The sequence below is a fragment of the Pteronotus mesoamericanus genome, unplaced genomic scaffold (assembly GCF_021234165.1).
Source record: "Pteronotus mesoamericanus isolate MK-2021 breed Mesoamerican mustached bat unplaced genomic scaffold, CSHL_Meso_final contig_33, whole genome shotgun sequence".
Lineage (NCBI taxonomy): Eukaryota > Metazoa > Chordata > Mammalia > Chiroptera > Mormoopidae > Pteronotus > Pteronotus mesoamericanus.
This window is the reverse complement of record NW_026555135.1, coordinates 12,489,486-12,513,052: the sequence shown is the minus strand read 5'-3', so window position 1 is coordinate 12,513,052 and position 23,567 is coordinate 12,489,486. Positions and strand designations below refer to the sequence as shown.

The 23,567-nt window shown below is 36.7% G+C and overlaps 1 protein-coding gene and 1 pseudogene across 2 annotated transcripts in view; one reads left to right on the top strand and one right to left on the bottom strand.

Annotated features, from left to right (window-relative positions):
• HIKESHI (heat shock protein nuclear import factor hikeshi) overlaps positions 1-17,434 on the bottom strand; it is a 36,916-nt gene extending 19,482 nt beyond the window's left edge. Inside the window, exons 1-2 of one of the 2 annotated variants that reach the window (XM_054576396.1) lie at positions 17,416-17,434; positions 10,921-11,158 (exon numbers count right to left, since the gene is read on the bottom strand). In XM_054576396.1, coding sequence (XP_054432371.1) covers positions 10,921-11,071 — 151 coding nt within the window. In that variant the 5' untranslated portion in view covers positions 11,072-11,158; positions 17,416-17,434. Of the gene's footprint in view, positions 1-10,920; positions 11,159-15,721; positions 15,950-17,415 lie in introns of those variants that run through there. The other variant, XM_054576395.1, reaches the window with a different exon arrangement.
• On the top strand, positions 2,696-2,988 carry LOC129072667 (NADH dehydrogenase [ubiquinone] 1 alpha subcomplex subunit 3-like; annotated as a pseudogene).
• Positions 17,435-23,567: the final 6,133 nt, after the last annotated feature.

Sequence of the window (23,567 nt, the reverse complement as noted above, 5' to 3'; positions counted from 1 at the left end):
GCAAAATCTAATAATACTAATATCAAAGAATTAGAAATACTTAAGTGTTTGTGGAAAACAAACTTATAACTCTAATTACAGCTGCCTCTGTGTTAATGAGGTGGAAAAATATCAAAAAAAGCAGCCTATCTCCCAAAGAACATCACTGAGACAACTAAAAATGCAATCCATTGAGAAAATTCCCGGTCCAACCTGAAGCTTATCGTGAAATGCTGCTTTTTTTTTTTTAAGATTTTATTTATTTATTTTTAGACAGGGGAAGTGAGGAGAAAGAGAGGGAGAGAAACATCAATGTGTGGTTGCCTCTTGTGTGCCCCCCTACGGGCAATCTGGCCTGAAACCCAGGCATGTGCCCTGACTGGGACTTGAATCAGCAACCCTATGGTTCACAGGCCGGCGCTCAACCCTCTGAGCCACACCAGCCATAGCATGAAATGCTTCCTTAGACCTGATAAAGTCAAAGTAAAGGTGAGTATATACTCCTTGCCTATGTGCTGAAGAATGTGAAAATTCTCAACTTCGAGGAACATAGAAGAGTATTTATAATAGCCCTTTTGGCTTCCTATTGTCCATATCTGACTCTCGCATGCTATTAAGAGTTACACTGTTGAACACTGGTATGAAGATAATGAGGATGGAGATCAGTATCTTTAATCCAAAATAAATCACCAAGATGTGATTTTTGCCCTAAGGTTTTTGTCATTATATTCAGAATTTCACCAAGTAGATTGACATAGCAAGAAAAGCTGAAAATGAAAGCTCTATAAAAATGACCAAATCCAGGGTCATAATGGTCATAGATGTTTGTTAATATTAATTCACAGTACACTGTGGAAAGTTAACTGAAACATAATCTACCATAATCCCCAGAAGAACCACTAAAAAACTAATGCAAAGGTAGATAATTAAAAAAAAAAAGCAGAAGAAATAAAATTTAAAACTAATCCAAAAGAAGCCCCTCAAATAAGTAAAAAAAAGAAACAAAAAGGTAATTCTAAAATTACCATATCGATAACATTAAATATTTATTGACTAAGCACTTCACTTAAAAGGCAGAGACTGTAAGAAGAGGTCAAAATAAAGAGGTAGCACCTAACTATATACTGTGACCACTAATCCTAAGAATGCTGGAAAACCTACATAAGAATTAGACAAAGTGAACTTTAAGTCAAAAGCATTATCAGAACAAAGGCCATTTCATATTGATGAAAAGGCCAATTCATCAACCTTGCTCACTCATAAAACAGAGGAAGAGAGAACGACTGCTATGCCTTTTATTGCTTGTATTCAACATGGTGCTCAAAGAAGGCCCAGGCAATTCAATAAAAAGAAATAAAAGGGCCCTGTCTGATGTGGCTCAGTGGTTTGGGCGTCGCCCTGCAAACTGAAAGGTCACCGGCTCAATTCTAGATCAGGGCACACATCTGAGTTGCAGGCCAGGTCCTTGGTTGAGCGCATATAAGAGGCAACCTACTGATGTTTCTCTCCCTCTCTTTCTGCCTCCCTTCCCCTCTCTCCAAAAGTAAATAAAATCTTTAATATTAAAAAAAGCATAAAAATTTGAAGGAAAGAAGTAAAAAGACTTTCCACAGACATTATAATTATCTATATAGAAAACCCTAGAAAGCTACTAGAACTAGTAAGAGAGTTTAGCAAGATATTCTACATACAGAGGAATAGGTTTACAGTTGTTTGTGTGGAAAAATAATACAAAAACAAACACTGTGTTTCATGTACTCACAACTGTAAACCTACTTTTCCCTACTCCTGTCATTACCTTTTCTTCACCCTTCAGGATACAGTCAATATACAAAAATAAATTGTTCGACCACACCAAATGCTGACAAGTACGTGAAGCAACAGGAACTCTCACGCACTAATGGTAAAAGTGCAGATTGGTACAGCCAGCCACTTTGGCAGACTCATAAAACTAAACAGACTCTTACCAAATGATCCAGAAATTGTACTCCTTGGTATTTACCCAAAGGAGCTGAAAAACATCTGTGCACACAAAAACCTTCACATGGTTGTTTAATGCAGCTTTATTCATGTCAAAACTTGAAAGCAACCAAGATCTCTCTTTGTAGGCAAATAGATAAATTCGTATATTCAGACATTGGAATATTATTAAACATTTCAAAAAATGAGCTATCAAGCTATGAAAAGACATGGAAGGATCTTAAATGCATTTTACTAAGTGAAAGAAGCCAATCCGAAAAGCCTTCATACTGCATGATGCCAACTATATGACATTCTAGAAAAGGCAAAACTATGGAGTCAAAACAAAAAGTCAGTGGTTGCTGAGAGTAGGGATAGGGTGAAGCAGTGAATAAGCAGAACACAGAGGACTTTCAGGGCAGTGATAATACTCCATGATATCATAATTATGTATACATTATACATTTGTCCAAACCCATACAATCTGCAACAGCAAGAGTGAACCTTAAGGTAAACTGGAGACTATGGGTAACTGCAATGTGTAGACGTAGATTCACCCTTGGTAAAAAAAAAAAAAAAAAAAAATGTACCATTCTGGTAAATGATGTTGATAATAAAAGAGGCTAAGTGCGTGTGGGAGCAGGGGTATAAAGGAAATCTATGTACCCTTCTCTCAATTTTGTTGTAAACCTAAAACTGCTCTAAAAATAAGTCTAAAAAAAAATCAGTTGTAGCCAATGCCACCAACAAGACCAAGATGGCCAGGAGACTTGCCACCTTTCTCAAGAATGAATGCCTCAGCCAAGAAGCCGGTGTTGGTGGTGCCCTTCACCATCAGGGGCCTCACTGTAATTGTGCCGCCTCAGCACCCACAGCATGTGTGCTGCCGGGGTCAACTAGGTCACACCCTACAACTACCCAGTGGCCATCCATGACGATGGGAACATGCCCGACGAGCCCCACCGCCCCCAGGCCTCCCGAGGCCCAAGCTTGGAGTGGCTAAAAAAACTGCAAACACTTCCCGTGATGTGGGTCCCAATAAAAATGTGAAAACCAAAAAACAAACAAACCCCAACTGTACTTCTATGTACTAGCAGCAAACAACTGGAAAAATAAAGTATGTTCAGAGATTTGGGGGGAAAGAACCAAATGCCCGACAAAGAAAAGGTCATCAAACTATAATTTATCAACAAAATACTATACTATACTAATGGAAAAAAGGGCAGCATGCTCTATCTACTACATCAGTGTTTCTGAAGCTCATGTCATTAAATAAAAATAAATGCCTTTTCTTTTTAAATAAAAATAAAAATCTCATCTATTTCCTATTAATAGTAAAGGAGGGAAAGAAAACGTTTAATACTTTTTAAACACATCAAAATTTCATAATCCATTATGAAATATTAAGTAAAAATTGCAGATATACACATAAAACAAAGGAATTTGAATGTAATTTTCTCCTTAAACTCACTGTGAAGTTTCTTCTTGTTGTTGTTGTTGTATGTGTGTGGTTTTTGTTTTTTTAGAGCGAGAGGAGGAGAGGGAGAAAGAGAGGAAGAGAAAATCAGTGTGAGATAAACATAGGTTGCCTCTTGCACACCCTCAACCGGGGACCTGCCCCACAACCCAGGTATGGGCCCTGACTGGGAACTGAACCTGCGACCCTTTGACCCTTTGGTTCACAGGCCAGTGCTCAATCCACTGAGCTATACCAGCAAGGGCCTTAAACTCACTTTGGAAGAGGAAAAACCCTACTAACTTAGAATACTAAACTAAAATGAGTATCTGGATCCTAACCTCTGCTCTATATTAGGAAAACATTCTAAAACTTTCTAGATCTCAAGAGTCTCAACAGTAAAGTGAAGGATTAGGTTAAATTATTTTTAGGGTCTTCCATTCCATATACTCAATGGCTTACTCTGTTAACCTACCTCACAAGAATATGTTCTATTAGTTTTTTACATAGTACCAAGTACACTGTACCTTTATTAGGACTTTCTAAAAACTGCCTGAAAATTATGATCGATTATCCACTTTCAGTACCCTTTTACCAAGCCTCCTATACCATTTTTTAAAAGGCCATATTAATTCAAGAATTCGGTTCCTCTTCTAAGAGTTTCTTCTACAGAAATACAGTGCTAAAAATATGTATAAAGATATGTGAAGAATATTTATTGTAGCATTGCTTGTAAAATCATAAAAAATAGGGAAACAACCCAAATTTCCATTAAGAGGTATTAAATTATCGATTACCAAATAATATAAAACTGTCTGAAAGAGGTAGACATATATATATACTGCCTAAAAGTTAGCCAACTTTCTACTTTGAACAAAAGATTAAATTTCTCTCACATGTAACCTCTTGAAAACTAGACACTGATAATAACTACCTCTAAATGCTGAAGATTTAAAAAATAACACACATGAAAGCCTAACCGTGTGCATTGCACAGATATTCAATATGTTAATGCTTTCCTTCATCATTCAACTATTATAAAATCTTCCTGACTGACTTTCCTGGCTCTAATCTCAACAAGACTCTCCAGGCCATCCCAGACAATGATTTTCCTAAAATAACATTTTTAATTACCTGACACAAACTACAACATGACTCTAAAATAATTACGCTGTGTGAAAGAAGCCAGGTAAAAACAAGTACACACTGTATTTCATTTATATAAAACTCTAGAAAATGCCAAGTATTTTATAGTGAGGGAAAGGAGATCAGCAGTTGCTTAGGGTGAAGGCGGAGATAGGAGAGGGAATTACAAAGGAGCCCTAAGAAACATTTGGAAGACACAGATGCATTCATTATCTCGTTTGTGGTGATGATTTCTCAGGTGTATACATATATCAAAACTTTCAAACTGTACATACTTTAAATATGTGTAGTTTATTCAATCATAATTCAATAAAGCTGTTAAACTGTTAAAAAACAAAAAGTTAATTTTCTCTGTTCTTTGGAAGATTTTTTTTTTTTGAAAGATTAAGTCATGAAATATCAGTATCTGCCTAAAAAAAGAGATGAAAAGTGAAAATCGGGTCCAATGGATCCTGATGGCATACCAATCGTAAGAACACCTCAATATAAAAAATACACACAGTCATATACCCGTAATTACATAATTCTTTAAAAAAATATTAACTGCTTCTGAAGGTTAGGGATCAACTCACTTTTTTGACCATTGGTATATAATGAGAAAGAATCAGGTATTTATCCTGCCTTTCCTTAATGACTCTTCCTCTGGATAACCAAATAGTATGCAAGTGTCTCTTTAGAGCTAGTAAATGAAATGATACAATTAGAATATGATCACTTTGAAGCCCTACTGAATTAGCAAATCTAGGCATTGCATATAAATGGCTAATTTGACAAAAAGAGAGATAACCATAAATGTACTTCCTGATCAAAAAACACACCACTATATATGATAATCCTCCCAAAAAGTTTTAAAATTGAAATAAAATCTGATTAAACCTCTTAATCCACTCAGAGAATACATTTTATCGTTTTTATAAACGGTACTTGAGAGAGCTATCAACCAACTACAATGCAAGGACCTTACAGATGGTGGCTGAAAAGTATTGAAAAAATTTAAAATATATAAAAATAAAACTTCTGAGACCATTGGAAATCTGAACGCTGATTAGATAATCAACATTCAGGAATTACTGTTTACTTTTAAGTATGATAACAATATTATATTTATGTTTTTAAAAAAGACCTGTTCTTTTATTGGCACCTACTAATATATTTACAGATTACATGCTGCAATTCTGGGATCTGCTTCCAAGTCACATGAGAAGGAAGAAGTGTGTGAGAATATAAATGAAATAGCATTTTCCATGAGTAGGCCATTTTTGAAGGTGGATGATTAGAGAGGGGTTTAATATTTCATTTGATCTTCCTTTGTATATGCTTGAATTTTCCATAATGAAAAGTTTTAAAAAGTAAGATACTTTGTTAAATTTACTTTGTAACTTTTTTACAGACATAGATGTAAAAATCCAAAATAAGTAATATTGGCTTAGGCCAAATTTCCTCTCTCATATTGCCTTTGTCCTTTTTGATACAAAGGTTATAATAGCTTCAAAATACAAACTGAGTAACTTTGCCTCTTTTCCCATTTTCTGACAGTTTATAAAAGATAAAAACAATTTGTTTCATAAAGGTTTAGTGGAACTTTATAAAACAGTCTGGGCCTGATATTTGCTTATGGAAGCGAGAGGTATATTTTCAATAACCAATTTTAACTTTATTGATATTATATCTATTCAGGATTTTAACTTATTGTTTACTCAGTTTTCAGTATATTTTTCTAAAAAAATAGCCAATTTTATCTGTTTCTTTGTCATTCTCAAATGTACTGGCATAAAATTCCTCATAAAAATTATAATCTAAATCATCATTTGAAAACTTTTCTTAAAAATAAAATTCTACTAAATCACTGTCTACTAATCTAAATCATTTGAAAACTTTTCTTAAAAATAAAATTCTACTGAGTCTGTCTACTAACCTAAATCATTTGAAAACTTATCTTAAAAAAATTACTGTATTTATAGTTATATCCCCATTTTTATATTTTTAAAATTATTTGTACCTTCTTTTTCCTCAATATACCTCTTGAGTGGCTCATCATTTTATTAGCATTTTCAAAGAATCAGATTTTTATTTAAGCCCCTCTGTTGTTTCTTTGCTTTCTGTCATTAATTTCTATTCTTAACATTATCATTTTCTTCTATTATCTTTGGGTTGCTTAAGTTAAATAGTTAGCTCACTCATTTCAATCTCTCTTTTTACATATATTTTTTACGCATATTTAAGCCTATGAATCAATCGCTTTAGTGTTATCCTGCATTCAAAACATCTGATTTGTGATGGGGGGGTTTTGTTTTGGTTTCTGCAAAAGTTTATTTTCCATAATCACTTCTTCTATGACCCATGACTTATTTTTAAATATTTTTAAATTTCTAAACATGACAATATTTCATCTTTTGATTTGTAATTACATCACATCGTGCATTGTATGACTGTCTGCCATTTGCTGCTGCTTGCTTTGTGACTTGGTATGTGGTGAAATTTTCATAAATGTTCTGTGTATTAAAAATGTACCCAGCCCTGGCTGGTTTGGCTCAGTGAGTTGAATGCTGGCCTGCAAACCACAAGGTTGCCAGCTGAATTTCGTCAGGGCACATGCCTGGGTTGCAGGCCAGGTTCCCTGTTGGGGGCGTACAAGAGGCAACAGATGGATTTTTCTCTCCCTCTTTTTCCCTTCCTTCCCCCCTCTCTAAAAATAAATAAAATCTTTAAAAAAATGCATAGAGTGGGGCAAAAGTTGGTTTACAGTTGTGAATCTGCGAAACACACACATTTCGTATTATTATTTTATTCTTGTATTATTATTTATTATTTTATTATTTTCCATACAAACAACTGTAAACCTCCTTTGCCCCACAATGTATGATCAGTTGCAAAAGTCTATAAATATCCATTAGTTCAAGCCTGTTAATTCTTTTATTCAAATCTTCCTTCTTTTTTAATAATTTACTTGATGTTAATTATTAAAATGTATATTGAAATATTAACATTAGGGTTGTCCATTTATCATTCTGCCAGTGTTTTCTTCTTTAAATATTTGAAGTTATGTCATATATATACAAACTCACCTTTTCCCGGAAATACTTAAATCCTCCTAGTGAATTCTCATTCCTAGTGAATAAATCTCTTAATTTTTGATAATGCTTTGCTTTACTCTAAATTTTCTTAAGATTAATATACATATGGCATCATTTATTTTTGGTTCCTTATGTTACAATGTTTTAGACCCATGACTCATAAAGAGCAATGTACAGTCATACCTCAGTACTCATCATACTCATTGGCTCCAGAACTTGTCAAACTCTGTATCTGTGCATTTTGACAAGAAAAAAATGTTTCAGCACACAGCGCTTGCTCAGGACTCATTGCTCAGGACTCACTATGTTTGCTTGAACTTGTATGAGTCACGATGTCACAATGCTATCCCCCCACCAAGAGAAAATGCTTCATCACTCTTTGCTTGTTTGGTACTCGTCAGTTTCAGCACTCCTCGGGAGTTCGGGAACGAATTAATGACGAGTATCGCGGTACCACTGTATCTGTTCACTGCCTAAAAAAAAAAAAATATTCTCCCACCCTATGGTCTCCACCTTTTCTCTGGTAAATTTAGTCTGTTTGTATTTATTTTGATAATTAATATAGTCGAAATTATTTCTGGCACCTTATTTTGTTAATATATTATGCTATTTCCCTCCTTTTTTTCTAGTTTTCCTTAAAATTTTAACAGAATTACAATATTATTATTCTTTCTAAACAAAAGCACCTCAGAAAGCTTTAACTCAGATCACTACCCCTCCTGTCACATATGCTGTTTTCTAGTACAGTATTTAATTCTGTGCATTTATTTATTGTATTGTTCTATAAAATCAGGTTGTCCAAATTTGCCTACATGTTTACGAACTTCTTTGCTAACTTTGTCTTGCATCCTCTTCTACATTCTGGGTCCCATTTCCTCCTGTAAGTACAAATACCTTTAGTAATTCTTTCAGTAACGGTCTATGAGTAGTAAACTCTCTTATCTCCATTTGAAAATACATTTCTCCCTTGTTTTAAAAATGAGTTTTCTCACCCTGGCTGGTGTGGCTCAGTGGACTGAGCGCCAGCCTGTGAACCAAAAGGTCGCCAATTCAATTCCCAGTCAGGGCACATGCCAGGGTTGCGAGCCAGATCCCCAGTTTCTGTGTGAGAGGCAACCGATAGATGTCTCTCTCGCCCATCCATGTTTCTCTCCCTCTCTTCCCCTCTCTTGAAAAGTAAATAAATAAAATCCTTAAAATGACAGTCTTCAGAATTGTTTTATTTTTCCTTGGCACTTTGAGGATAGTAATCTATTGGTTTTTTTTATCTCTATTTATGCTCTTGATATATCTGCTAAACTAACTGCTGTTCAGTTATAAATGACTTGGCTTCTCTCTCTGGTTCCTTCATTACTCTCTCTTCGTATATAATGTTCATTAATTTCACGAGAATGTATTGAGTAGTCTATGTTTTTCCTACTTACAGACTGCCTATTTAGTATTTCTAGGCACAGTCACAAAGAAGAGAAAAACTGATCTGAGATTGACTGTTTTGTTAATTTCCGTAAAGTTTGTTTAGAACTAATACTATGCAGTATGTAAAAGAGGCATTAATTCACTGCATACAATGGATGCCCTCGGGCAGTGGTTCTCAAACTTTAGCATGCAACACAAACACCCAAGAAACTGATGTAAATACAGACAACCAGACTTCATTCAGTTTCTGACTCAGTACATCTGGATTCTTACCAAGAATACACATTTTCCATAAGTTTCCAGGCACTGCTTATGCTGATGCTGCCGATGAGGCAATCAGGCTTTAAGAACAACTTCCTTAGGGATTGGGGATACTAATCTCAGAGAATAGTCATTGAGAAGGACTTGGGGATTTGACCTGCATCTGAAATCTAGAGTTTAGTATTTGTCCCAAATCCTAAACAATTTTTAGCTTTAAATATTGCCCTCTCCCATTTCTTCCTATACAATTGCAACTATATAAAATCATCGCAGCTAACAGTCCATCGTCGGGCCTGAAGTGCTCCAGTTCCTTCTTCACACAGTCCTCGGAATAAAGAGTATTTGATCATATCATTCTTCTACCCAAAATTGTTTACTGGCTCCTCTATACCTACCAGAGCAGTTCTTTATGGGGAAAGATACAAGGATGGGCTTCAGAGTACTTGCAAAATTTTTAGTGTTTCTATCATGTTACACATACTTTTTAAACTACTATCAAACAAGGTTGTGATCTAAGCATGTTAAAAATTGCTGACTTACTAAATTCAAATGAGTCGATGTGATACATATAGCTTTTCATGATCCGTGCCTGCTTATTCCTACCTTCATATACCCTGCCTGTGCCATCCTGATCATGTCATGCTTTCACACTTTCAAAATTATATCCCTTTCCTCCACCTATGAAAAAATGCCCAACAGGCCTGACAAACTCCTCCTTATCTCCAGAAGAGGTCCAATATCATCTCCTCCAGGAAACGTTTCCTAACGTACTCAGGAGTTATTTGTTCTCTATTCTAGGCTCTCAGCACTTTGTATAAACGTCCGTTATGACTTTATACCCTTCTAATTACTGGTCTACAGAACTATCTTCCTTTAGGAATGTGAGTTATCTCAGGCAACAACTTAATATCTGTAAATCCCCACAACAGATACCCAAATGTTTGTTAAATAAATATGTTACCTAAATATATTTTTCCTTTGGACTCTATAGACAATGTCTAGGAGAATGTATATTTATATTCTAAGAATCTCTGCCTGTTTTCATTTAGATTTTCAAAGCAACCAGATATTCAATGGGAATAAATGGTACACCATTTTATTCTTAAATTTCTTCACAAAATAACTCAAAAGCATCAAAGCAAGGATTATGTCCCTTTACAGTCTAAAATCTGCAACACCAATACAACCAACAGAACACTGAAGGAGTAATCAAATCTAAGCATTTAAACATCTTGATAGAAAAAAATGACTTATTTTATTTCCTATATGAGTCTATTGGGTTTATCTGTTTAGTTAAAACACAGATGTACATATTACAAATTATGACAAGGTTCCTCTTTATTAAAATACCCATTAATTCAGAAAAATTCCTTCACAATGGTATATACCACACAAAGAGAATGACAGTGAGTGGTTCTCTCCAGGAAAAGAGGATGGGAATGTGAGGAGCTAAGGCATTTCATTTACTATTTTTCAAATGTTTCAGGATCACCTTTTTTTTAAAAAAAAGTTATATATTTCTACAGCAAACAGAAAAAATATATTGAAGTTTTTTAAATGCCATATTCTATGGTATGGTGTTTAAGAAAACAGTTTAATTATGAAACTATTTCAATATATTATTCTTACCGGATTTAAGACCTGAAATTTTGAAGATGGCACTCGGTTTCCCGTTCGTGAGAAATCCTAGGAGTTGCCATACTGGCATTCCATTTGAATCAGGATAGGAAAAGTAGACAGATCCTCCCATTCCCTCAGGAAATGGGATTGTTCCCAGCATAAAAACCACAACATGGTTGATATTTTCATAATCAGGCAAGTCAAAAACAAATTTATCTTCTGCCACTTGCTGTGCCACTGTTTGCACCTAGAAAATAAGAAACTTGTCTTAGTGCAATAGTTTGATGAGTTTTTATAACCCTTATAGAATTGCTATAAGCTGTTACCACGTATAATCAATTACAGTCATTATATCAAGTATAACTTTGGGTTAATCTGAGACTCTAATTATGGAATTACCAAATATAACATAGAATACTAATATTAACAGTGAATTCTATTAAAGCACGGGATGTAAAATACAGCAACGGGAATATAGTCAATAATAGTGTAATAACTATATATGGCGTCACTATGTTGTATACCTAAAACTAATATAATATTGTATGTCAACTGTAACTGAAAACTTAGAAATAATTTTTTATAATAAGGAATCTGAAAATACTTAGCCTTAAAATAATTTCATTAATGTAACCTTAAAAATATAACTGAATTATTTCAGAAGTTCCCTGGAAGGATTTTACATATGAAAGTAAATCACCACAGCTTCAGAATGTTATAAAAGTGAAAGGCGGTTCGCCCTGGAGAGGTGGCTCAGTTGGTTGGAGCACCATCCCTTACACCAAAGGTTGTCGTTCTGTTGATTCCCAGGCAGGGCACATAACTAGCTAGGTGCAAGTTCAATACCTGGTCAGTTGGGGTGGTCGAGCCTACAGAAGGCAACCAGTTGATGTTTCTTTTCCTCTCTCCCTCCCTTCCTCTCTCTAAAATTAAGAAATATATCCTCAGGCTAAGATTTTAAAAAATAAAATATTAAACATTTGGATTTTTTTTTTAAGATTTATTTTTAAACAGAGGGGAAGGGAGGGAGGAAGAGAGGGAGAGAAACATCAATGTGTGGTTGCCTCCCACGTGCACCCTACTGGGGACCTGGCCCACGACCTTGGCTATGCCCTGACTGGGAATGGAACCGGTGACCCTTTGGTTCACAGGCTGGCGCTCAATCCACTGAGCCACACCAGCCAGAGCAATAGTTGAATTTTTCTTAAATGAAAGACTGTTCAAAACACACTACCAAACTTTTTTCTTCTAATTTGAAGGTAAAGAAACTCAGGTAATTAAAATGGGTAAGCAACCCAGAGGTATTTAGTCAATCCTCATTATTTGCAGATTCCTTACTTGCTAATTTGCCTAGTCACTAAAATATATTTATAACCCCACAATCACAATTTGTTGCACTTTTAAAGCAGCAAAAAATTTGAGTTGCCTGATGGATATGTACCCATCTGCGGAACAAAACTACATTGTGTCTTCGGGTTTCAGCTCTCATACTGTAAACAAGTGTCCTTTTAACAGTCTATTTAGTGCCATGTATGTTTGTATTTTCATCTGTGATTTGACTGTTTAAAATGGCCAAGCTGAAATAGTGCCCCTAAGGCTAAGAAGGCAGTTAGGTGCCTTACTGAGAAAATATGTGTCGCATAAGTTTCATTCAGACATCAGTTACAGTGCTATTGGCAGAGTCCAATGTTAACTAATCAGTAATACATATTAAATAAGATGCCTTTAAAAAGGAACACACATAAAACAAGAGAGAGAAAATTGAGACCAGACGCTTGTAGAAACCTAACCCTGTATTTCCCCTAGGGAATTATTTACAAATAATTGTTTAACAATTCAACGCTCAAAGGAACTTTATAGAGCAAAACTACTCTAAATAATGAAAACAGACTGTATATAAAATGTAAAAATTCTACCTTGAATGTGCTAAGTAGGTATTTTGAAAGTTTTGACTCATTTGCTAATCTAATTTTCTGTCCTACAACTGAACATCAATTTATAAAATGATATCTTACTTTGAAGTCTAAGAAATCTTTCACAATGAAAATTCATTTTAACAAAAATTTTAAGAAAATTACCGCTACTTCCTATACAACATCCAGCAAAAACAAGTATCAATTTTGACTGCACTGTGGTCAGTACGCTGTGAAGAGTTTACCTTCCCTAAGGTTTTTATATTGTTTTTTTAATTGCTATTGCCTTTCTATTCACCAATATACTGCTATGTAACTGCATCTATGTATCAATGATAAAGTAATATGAACTGCCCTAAATTTATTACCAAGAGACCAAGGATGTGTGTTCTTGTCAAGTTCTGATTCCCTCTTCTGAAGTTTTCCAACACAATTAAAAACTCTATGGTTAAATATAGAGAAACACAGGAAGAACAAATATAAACCAAACTGCCTGTATCAGTATTAAATTCAATTTCACCAGGTCTTACCATGCACATAACACTAAAAGGCAAATGAAATTATGGTACAAGTCTTGAAATAATTTGGCAAAATATTTCTTAAATGTCAACTCTGTATCAGACACCAGACATTTTGTAAATCTGGACTATGGCACTCTAATCATGGACCTTAAGAAAACATGTATAGGTATGTCTTGCCATGGCCCAGTAACTCAGTTGGTTAGAGCATCATCCCCATTACACCAAGGCTGTGGGTTCAATCCCTGGTCAGGGCAGATACAAGAAGCAACCAATGAATGCATAAATAAGTGGAACAACAAATTGATGTTTCTTTCTCTCTCCCTCTAAAAATCAATTTAAAAAAAAATTTTTTTTTTTAAACAGAGACCTGGATGGCGTGGCTCAGTGGATTGAGCTCTGGCCTGCGAACAGAAAGGTCACCTGTTCAATTACCATTGAGGGCACATGCCTGGCTTGCAGGCCAGGTCCCCAGTTGGGGGTGTGCGAGAGGCAACCAAATGATGTATCTCTCACGCATCGATATTTCTCTCCCTCTCTTTCTCCCTACTTCCCCTCTCTCTAAAAATAAATAAATGAAAAGGAGAAACCTGGGCCCCTCCCTTTAACTACTATGTACAGGGCAAGGCAAACTAAAAAAAGAAAAAGGAAAAAGGTATCTCTTTTATTTAAAATTTTTTCTTCAGGAATGAAAACAATTCATAACTTCAGATAAGTGAATTTTTGTAATAAGAGAATAATGTAGCTAGTCTTGAGGTATTGCTAGGTCTATCTGCCCTTCATTTTGATTAACCTGTTCTAACACTCCAGAATTAGTTTACAACCCCCCAAAAATCTTCAAGTAGCTTTTACTGGATATTCATTACAGAAATGTTAGGTAAGTAAACAGGTATTGCTATAACAAAACTTCCTTCCAAATTAGTTGACAACATAAGAGATACATGGATTCCATACAGCCTTTTATCCTTTTTAAGAAAACACACATATTTAAAAAGTCGCTCACTAATGACACTTATTCTGAGTCTCACATTCATTTCTGGCTGGTCCTTTTTTTGTTTTTAAATCAAAGCAAGGTCAAAGTTGTGTCCCAGTACTACTATATTTTGCCATGTATAATGTGCTTCCATGTATAGTGAGTGCACAACCATGTTTTTGGCCCAAACTTTCAGGAAAAAAAAAATCTTTATTTTAATTTTTCATTTATTTATATTTAGAAACAAAACCGATTATCATATTCCAGGGTATTATTTTGCATAAGGATATCATTATTGCTTTCTAGAGTTATACTTTTAACGCATAAGCATAAATAAAAGAACTTAAAACATTTCTATAGATGCAGAATTAGAACTATCCATGTATAATAAGCATCCTTAGTTTTCCCTAAAGAATTTGGGCAAAAAAGTGCGCATTATGCACAGCAAAAGACAGTACCAACGATCACCATCACCAAAAGAGGCTACCCAATCATTCGAGAGAGACAAAAAAAAATTCCTCAGGCCAATTGTCTCCAATCTGTCTCTATGATTCCTTATAACTGTGTACATAACACATTACCAAAAACTTATCTTAACATTCCACAAAGGAGCTGCAACATTTAACAAAGCAGGGAGAAAAAGGTAAGAAAAAGAACTCCAGGCGAAATAAAGGTAGGAAATGAATCTCTAGGTGATTCAAGCAAGCAAAATACCGTACACCTTCCAGATTACTCCTGAACAATTTCAGGTGCTGGTCTCATTTAATTCTAATTTTCCGGCAAGTGTCTCTCTTCTGACCAATCAGGAAACTCGCTGCTCACATCTTTCCAGAGTCATCTCAGATTTGGCTCACACTTCTATTTCAGTCGTTTCTATTAGCCAACTTACAATTACTTTTAACCATATTTTTACTAGAGTCTTTCCAAAAGGACCCAAGCAAACAAATACTGCCGGAGCACCTTCATCTTGCATACGCAGGACACTAGAGATTACATTAAAATGCCAAATTTACGTCCAATTCACTCTATGAATTTAGGCGTGTGTTTATACTACTGATTGAACTTCAATTCCTCAGCTGCAAAATGGATCGAATGATAATAACCACCTCACAAATTGCGAAGGTTAAACCTGGGGTGCCAAATAAGCACCAGAGAGAAGGCTAAAATGACGAGCGGCGGACAAAAGGCGTGCATTCCGCAAACGGCAGCTAATATGTGATTACTCAAATGACCGAGCAGGGGGCAAAGCAGAACGCCCACCGTCCACTCTCCACTCCACACTCTAAGCCGGAAAGCAGAGCGGAGGGGTCTTCCCCGAACCTCTCGGTCCCGAGCACCCTCCCCTTCCCGTAGCCTCGCCCTCAATGTCCTGCCCCCTGCCTGATATCACCCAGCCCCAACCTCACCAGCCTCCCCGCCACCAAGCAGCCAAACATGGCGGCGGCGGCAGCTCCGCTGAGCCCGAAGCCGGCAACTAGAAGTCCTGGTACTACTACACTGGCGGAGCCCAAGAAACTTCCAGAACATGAAGAGCACCAGCCACGCCGCTACAAAGCATCCATGCAAGCGGTAGGAATGCCTTGTGTCTCCGACCTCTGATCCACCCTGCCCAACCAGCGGCCTCTCAGGTGACAAGTACTTCCGGGGCTTACACCCAACCGCCCCAATTAAGGGAGAAAGACGGACCAGAGCCAGCGCAAGACTACAAGTCCCAGCGGGTCCTGCGCGGATTTCCGGGAAGGGCCCCAAGAGTATTTTCAGCCGTTGGGTTGATGGTCCTGATCCTAAATTTCCGAATCTAATGCAGAGAGGCGATGTTTCTTACAGTGCGCTTTTACGATCATCACTTTACTAGAGCCTTACAAAAATCTTTTAAGGTAGGCATTGTTATCTCCATTCTGTGGGCGAGGAAATTGCCCAGAGTGACCAGCCCCAAATCTTAACACAGCAGTAAGTATTGGAGTCCGAATCCAAGTCCTGACCCAAATCGTGTCTTTTCCTGCTGTGCAATAGCTCAGTTCTAATTTTTAACCAGCTGTTTTGTACTTATTGATAACTTCTGTAGTTCCAGCTTCACCTAGCTCCCTCACTTATTTACAGTAAAACTTGTAGCAAGTTATATATTTAGGCTTTAATGTCCCCATTTGTAAAATAAAATTAATTGTGCCTCTCTCTTAGGGATTGTTGTGAGGATTAAATGAATTAATATATATACAAAACAAATTAGAGCATGGCAGTGTTTAATTAATGGGAGTTTTATTGTAAAATGTCTTTTTTTATACACATTTTAAGAAAATGTTCATAAGAAATAAAAAACAGCCAAAACAACTGGCATCAAGTACTGATTGTTATCAATACTTATTCTCCCTTTCAGAGCACAATTCCCTTTCCCCTTGTATAGGAAGGTAGGATAACCCCTCTGGGAAGGTCTCTGGCCAACTTAAAATATCTGAGTTTAGTCTTCCAGCCATCAGCCTATCTGTCCTCCCAGCCCCAGATTACATGGAGATCAGTGTTTGGAACAGTCCTCTGGCCTCCACGCTGGCTCCGTAAACTTGGACCGCCTACCTATTTCAGATACGCCTTTGAGGTAGCCAAGCCAAAGATGAAGAGATAGAAGAGGATCTTCCCACCCATGTCTCCAACTTTCTACTTACAAAGTCCCAGAACCAGGGGAGTGGGTGAAGGTGGGAGAGGACATGGGTAGGGGATAAATGGTGATGGAAAAATAAAATAAAATAATGTTAAAAAATGAAATCCCAGAACCTTCAGAATTAAAAGGCCATTCATGATAAGACCTCTTCATGAGGGATAGACAAACTGCCTGTATTCAGAACCCACTTCTGACATTTATTAGCTATGTAACCTTAGACTAGTTAACCTAATACTTCATGCCTTCACTTCCCGATCTGTAAAATGCAATAATAATAGTATCTACATCATAAGGTTGTTAGGAAGATTTTTACATGTAAAGTACAAAATAGCCAAAATATAGCTTAATAAAATATTAGCATTTAGTAGTATTATTGCCTTTGCTGACTACTTTTCCAGGTCTTCATACCCACCTTGAACCCTGTGGAATAATAAATACAATGCTTACCAGTGTAGCTCAGTTGGTTGAGTGTCGTCCTGCAAAGTGAAAGGTGGCCAGTTCTTTTCCTGGTCAGGGCACATGCCTAGGTTTCAGGTTTGGTCCTGGTCAGACCGCATGTGGGAAGCAACCGTTTGATTTTCTCTCCCTCTCTTCCTCCCTTCCACCTCTCTCTTTAAAAAAAAAGAAAAGAAAGAGAGACATAGGTCTCTGTCCCTGTTCCTAACTCAGCGCTCCTGAAACACTTGTAAATTCCCAATGGGTAAGAGCCCTAGGAGCATCTTTTTTCTAATAATGTGACTCGGGGTGGTCTTCTGGATGGATGCTAGATGGAGTGTGGCCACCAAAAGACCAAGCCATAATTAGAAGCTTAGACTTCAGCACCACCCCACATTATCCAGATAGAGGAGAGAGACTAAAAATTGAGTTAATTGATCATGCCTACATAAGGAAGCCTCCATAAAATCCCAAAAGAATGGAGTTTGGAGAGATTCCCATTTGGTTAACACACCCATGAACCAGAAGGGTGATGCACCCCCGACTCCGAATGGACACAAGCTCCTGCACTTGGGACCCTTGTAGACCTTGCCCTATGTATCTCTTCATCTGGCTAATCATCTGTATCCTTTATCACACATTCTTTAGTAAACTGGTATATGTAAGTGTTTCCCTGAGTTCTACAAACTATTCTAGTAAATAACTGAATTCAAGCAGGACGAGGTCATAGCAACCTCCGATTTGTAGCCCTGTTAGACAGAGTTTGTGGATAACCTGGGCACCAATTACTTGCACTTGGCATCTGAAGTGGGGGGCAGTCTTATGGGACTGACCCCTTAACCTGTGATATCCCATGCTGTCTCCAGGTAGATAGTGTTAGAATTGAATTAAATTATAGAAGATCCAGCTGGTATCACACAATTGTTTGGTGTGGGAACTCTCCCGCCCCAACATCTGGTGTCACAAGTGTTGTGAATGTGGCAGTAGTGAGAGTAAGGGAGAAACACGGAGGGAGACCAGGTTCTTTGGTTTTTCCTTTGCATATCCTAACCATATTATTGATTCTCTGAACAACACATACTTTTCAACCTTTCTTGTTTGTGCAGCTAGTTTTATCTACCTGTAATACTCACTTGGCAATTTCTTACACATCCACCCAATTGATTCGCATATTTCCTTCAGGAAGCTTTCAGTGACCTGATAATTAGTCATTCCTTCTATTATACAGCAATCTTATGTAATGGACTGAGAGCTGACTAGCCTAGAATTTTTTTTTTTAATAAACTGCAGTTGCTGTTTATTAATTGTCCCAATCTTTGTTATGAGGGATTTTAGTTTTTTCCTGTTTTTCTGGTGAACTAATTCTAGGGCAGTGAGTTTAGTATCCTAAGGAGGGCAAAACTAGATACAACGTATGAAAGCAAAGAAAAGTGTTTCAAAGGGAAAAAAAATCTTTTCAATAATCAGAGCTCCCTGAAGTTAGAGTAGGCAGACATGGGATAGTGAATTCTCCCGTTGTCATTTACATTTTAACCATTGCTAAGGAGATTCATGGAAAACATGAGGAAAAATGGCGTAGGACTTCAAATGTACCTGCCAGCTCTCAAACAATATGCTTCTATGGAGGAAGAACAAATTATAGTTGAATTTTGGCCAGGGAATCAAGTGCTGAATTCATGTTAGCTCCTTTGTTAACTAGCCTATGCATGAAAAAAAATTACATCATTTTGGGTATTAGGTTTCTACACTTCTAGAAAGAGGGCATTAAATTCTGATTTCAAGAGCACAAAAATATTTCTTCTCTTCTTCTAAGGTAGATTTTCCTTTCCAAAAGTAGAAAAACAAAAAATAGAAGCACAAACTCCATCTTATTTGAACTAGGAGATACTTGTAACTCCAAGTCTCAAAGATAACAATGGAAAGTGGAAAGAGAAAAAAAATGACAACACAGCACAGGGAGGTTGAACTCAGGTACCTCTATACAAAAAGGGAGTAAATACTAGAGAAGCTCAGGAATTGGAGATACCAGAGGCCACAGAGACAGGGGTATGTCAGTAGACTGAAAACAGATTGATTGCTTAAACTCAGTCAGATTTTTTTATCTGTCCCTCATCCACACCTCACTCATTGGCATGAAATCTCCGGGGGCGAAAATCTGAATAGGAGAGGCCCCAAGTACTGAAAAAAGGTGATTAGGGGGCAAGACCACCATAAACAAATTAGCTCTCGATTACGGGCACTCAGGTGAGAGAAGCACTTGGCTCACCAAGTCAAACACACCAATGTGGGACTGTGTCTACCTGAAGGGGGACTGGCTTTTTCTAAAATATCCACTTGGAGGTGGGATATGCCTTTTTCTATATCATTCATGCAGAGAGGGCTGTCTTTCACTAATTCATCCGTAGGAGAGGAGGGTAATTTTTTAAGGATCACGTAAAAATAAAAAAATAAAAACACCTTTTCATGATCAAAAAGTATTTAATAAACTAGAAACAGACTGGAACTTCCTTAATCTGATAAAGAGCATCTACAAAAATCTCACAACTAACATCATACTTAATGGTACTAGATGCTTTCTTCCTAAGATCACAAAGAAAACAAAGATGCCTGCTCTAGCCACTTCTATTTTACATTTTACTGGAGCTTCCAGCCAAAGCAATTAGGCAAAAAAAAAAAAGAAAGAAAGAAAGAAAAAGTATCCAGTTGTGAAATTAAGAAGTAAAACTGTCTATTTGTGACATGATCTTTTATGTAGATCCTAAGTGATCCACTAAAAAAATAAATTAGAACTAATGAGGAAGTTCAGCAACATTGCAGGATACAAAATCAAAATACAAAATTCAATTTTATTTATTGTATTTTTAAACACTTGCAATGAAAAGTCCAAAAATTAAATTAAGAAGACAATTCCATTTTCAATAGCATCAAAAAGAGTAAACTATGTAGGAATAAATTTAACAAAAAAAAGTTTAAAACTTATACTATTAAAACTACCAAACATTGTAAGAAATTAAAGATTTAAATTAATGGAAAACATCCCATGTTCATGGGTCAGCAGACTTAATTTTGGTAAGAACAATATTCCCTAAATTGATCCATAGATTTAATGCAATCTCTATTAGAATCCCAGCTGCCTTTTTTGCAGAAATTGACAACCTGATTTTAAAATTTATAAGGCATTGGAAAAGACCAAGAATAGCCAAGACAATCTTGAAAAACAAAAAAAAATGAGCAAGCAGAACAGAAGCAGGTTCACAGATACAGAGAACATTTTGACAGCTGCCAGATGGGAGGAGGTTGGGAGAATGGATGAAAAGGGTGAAGGAATTTAGAAGTACAAATTGGTTGTTACAGAAGAGTCATGGGGATGTAAAGTACAATAATATTCTAATTATGGTGTCAGATGGGTGCAAGATTTATCAGGATGATCACTTAGTAAGTTATATAACATCTAGTCACTGAGATGTACAGCTGAAATTAATAATGTAAATCAAATATAATTGAAAAATTTAAGTTACATGAAGATGATCACTTTCTCTCTCTGTATACTGACATCTGAAAGTGACACGTGGAGTTGTGGCAACCACCTAGCCAGCACAACCAGGAAAGCAGAGCAAAGGGGTGAAAATAACTTGAGTCTTTTTAATGTCTTGTGCTGTTAAAACAACCAGCTCCTACAGAGGTAGGAGCCTATCCTACCTCTGTACTTAATAGTATACAAAATAATTATCTATTGCTTAAGCCAATTTTAATTGGCCATTTTTACTTAAAGCTGATGTAATAATTAATACGACTCTCACTAAAAGATAAGTTCCAAAAAGGCAGGGAATGTATTTGTCTCATTTACCATTATATTTCCAGTGCCTAGCCCAGCATGCATCCCCTAGCAAGCACTTAATAGTTATTCACTGAATGAATGAAAGTATATTATATCAATAATCACTTAATATAATAATAAATGGTTATTGATATAATATACTGTAATTGTCACTTGACAGTATAGAGATCTAATTGGGGAGCCTGACTACTCTTGACTGTGAGCCCTAAAGGAATAGAATTCTATCTTTGCTCCCCAGTACCCAGCATACAATAGATCTCCACACATTTGTTGAATAAATGTTGTGTCTCAGAATTCTGCTAACCTTCCAGGATGGGGTACACACAACCACATGTTCTGGGCCCTAGGAACTTTCCTTTATCAGCTCATCAGCCTCCCCTTTGCTGTCTCCCTCTCCATCTTCCTCATTTGGAGCCAGAGACCACAGCAGTGCCTATGGGGAGCTCAGGATAAGGGACTTTCCATTTTTAGAACCTCAGAGTCTGTCCTGTCCCAGCTTCTAGCTCCTGTTAGAGAGGGCCGAGAACATGCTTCAGTTGTCAAAGGAAATTCTCTTCAGTTCAGGTTGAAGCAAATGTTTTCTGTAAAAGATCAGATGGTACGCATTTTAGGCTTTCTAAGTCATCAGGTCTCTGCTCTGCCATGCCCTTGTAACACCAAGAACTGCAGAATCAATCGGGCATGGAGCCTACTCTACCTCTGTACTTCCTGTTAAGCAAGATATGTATGAGGGGGGACCCCCGCTCCAGAAACAGAATTATCTTCTGGAGGGCAGGCCCTTTTTAGTATAGGTTTCCCCTGTTAGTTGGGTGTTCTAGGAACCTATCTGTATCAGTGGTCCAGCTGCTCTTGTTATGAGAGGCTGTGTTTGGCTTCAGTGAATTTTTTTCTTTTTGAAGACTTTCAATGCATTTGCTATTTCATCATGGGTGATTTATGAGTGCACTTGCACACACCAAGCTTAGTGTTCAGCAGCTTTTGACCAAAAAACTGTGTCCTACCCTCCCTGTTCACCCAATCTTGCTCAAAATGACATTTTTGTTTCCATGGATGAAAAATGTCCTCAAAGGAAAACGTTTTGCTGATGTGGAAGAGGTGAAACAAACAAACAAAAATGGCAGAAAGCACTAAAAGGCATCAAAATCAATTAGTTCAAAAACTGTTTTGAGCAGTGGAAAAAAAAAGTCTTGATAGGTGTATTGCATCAGATGCAAAGTATTTTGAAGGTAACTGAAGTTTAAACAGGTAAGAATAAATACACTTTTTTTTAATAAATAAATTTCAGGGTTTTTTGGCCCCCCCCCATCCCCTGTACTCCTTTATAGCTTAAGCCAATTTTGGCTGGCTTTATTACTTATAGCTGAAGATACAATTAACGCAATCCCATAAAGAAACCATAAGCTCAAAGAGAACAAGAAACTTAGTAAGTATATAAATAAAAGAGTAAGTAAAGAAAGGGGTGTGGCTGTGTTCCAAAAACTTTTAACAGCTGGCCAGGTTGGGCTGAGCCCTGCTTTAGCTACACAAGGCTCTGCCTAACCCAGTGGTTTTCAAACTTGAAAAGTTGACCAGAATAACCGGTATGGCATGTTAAAACACTGATGGCTAGGCCTCACCTGAATTTCTGTGTCAGTCGATCTGGAGTGAGACCCCAAAATTTTAATTTTTAAGAGGTTGGGATTGTCAAATAAAATACAGAATGCCCCATAGGTCTTAAATTTGAATTTCAAATAAATGGCGAAACATTTTTAATTGTATGTACCAAGTTTTACATTATTTCTCTGAAATTCAAATTTAATTTGGCATCTTTTTTACTTGCTACATCTAGCAACCTTAAACAAGTCCCAAGGTGATGCTGATGCTGCTGGTCCAGGAACCACACTTGGAGAAATACTGGCCTATATAATCTCATGTGTATAGGAGCTTTGCTAGTTTAGAGGTCTTGAGCTGGAGCGAAATATTTAGCCACCTTCCCAATTTAAGAATCTGAACATTCAGTCTGTACATGTGAACATGTTCCTACTTCATTATTTCATTCACAAAAGTAATCCGCAAATTAGATACCTTAAATATGCATTACTTTCTAACAATTATTTATTTATTGAACCCCTATGATGTGTAAGATGTTTTGTAGGCTCCCAAGATAACACAAGGAATAAGGGTGTTCGGGCCCCTTGTTCTCCTACAGCTGACATTTGGTGGTTGCTTGGGGGTGGATGTGATTCGGCATTCATCCGAGGAGTTACTCTACTGCATGTTGTCAGGTATTTACTTAAGACACATAAAGTATATTGTATATTACTATGGTTATAAACATGGACCCTGA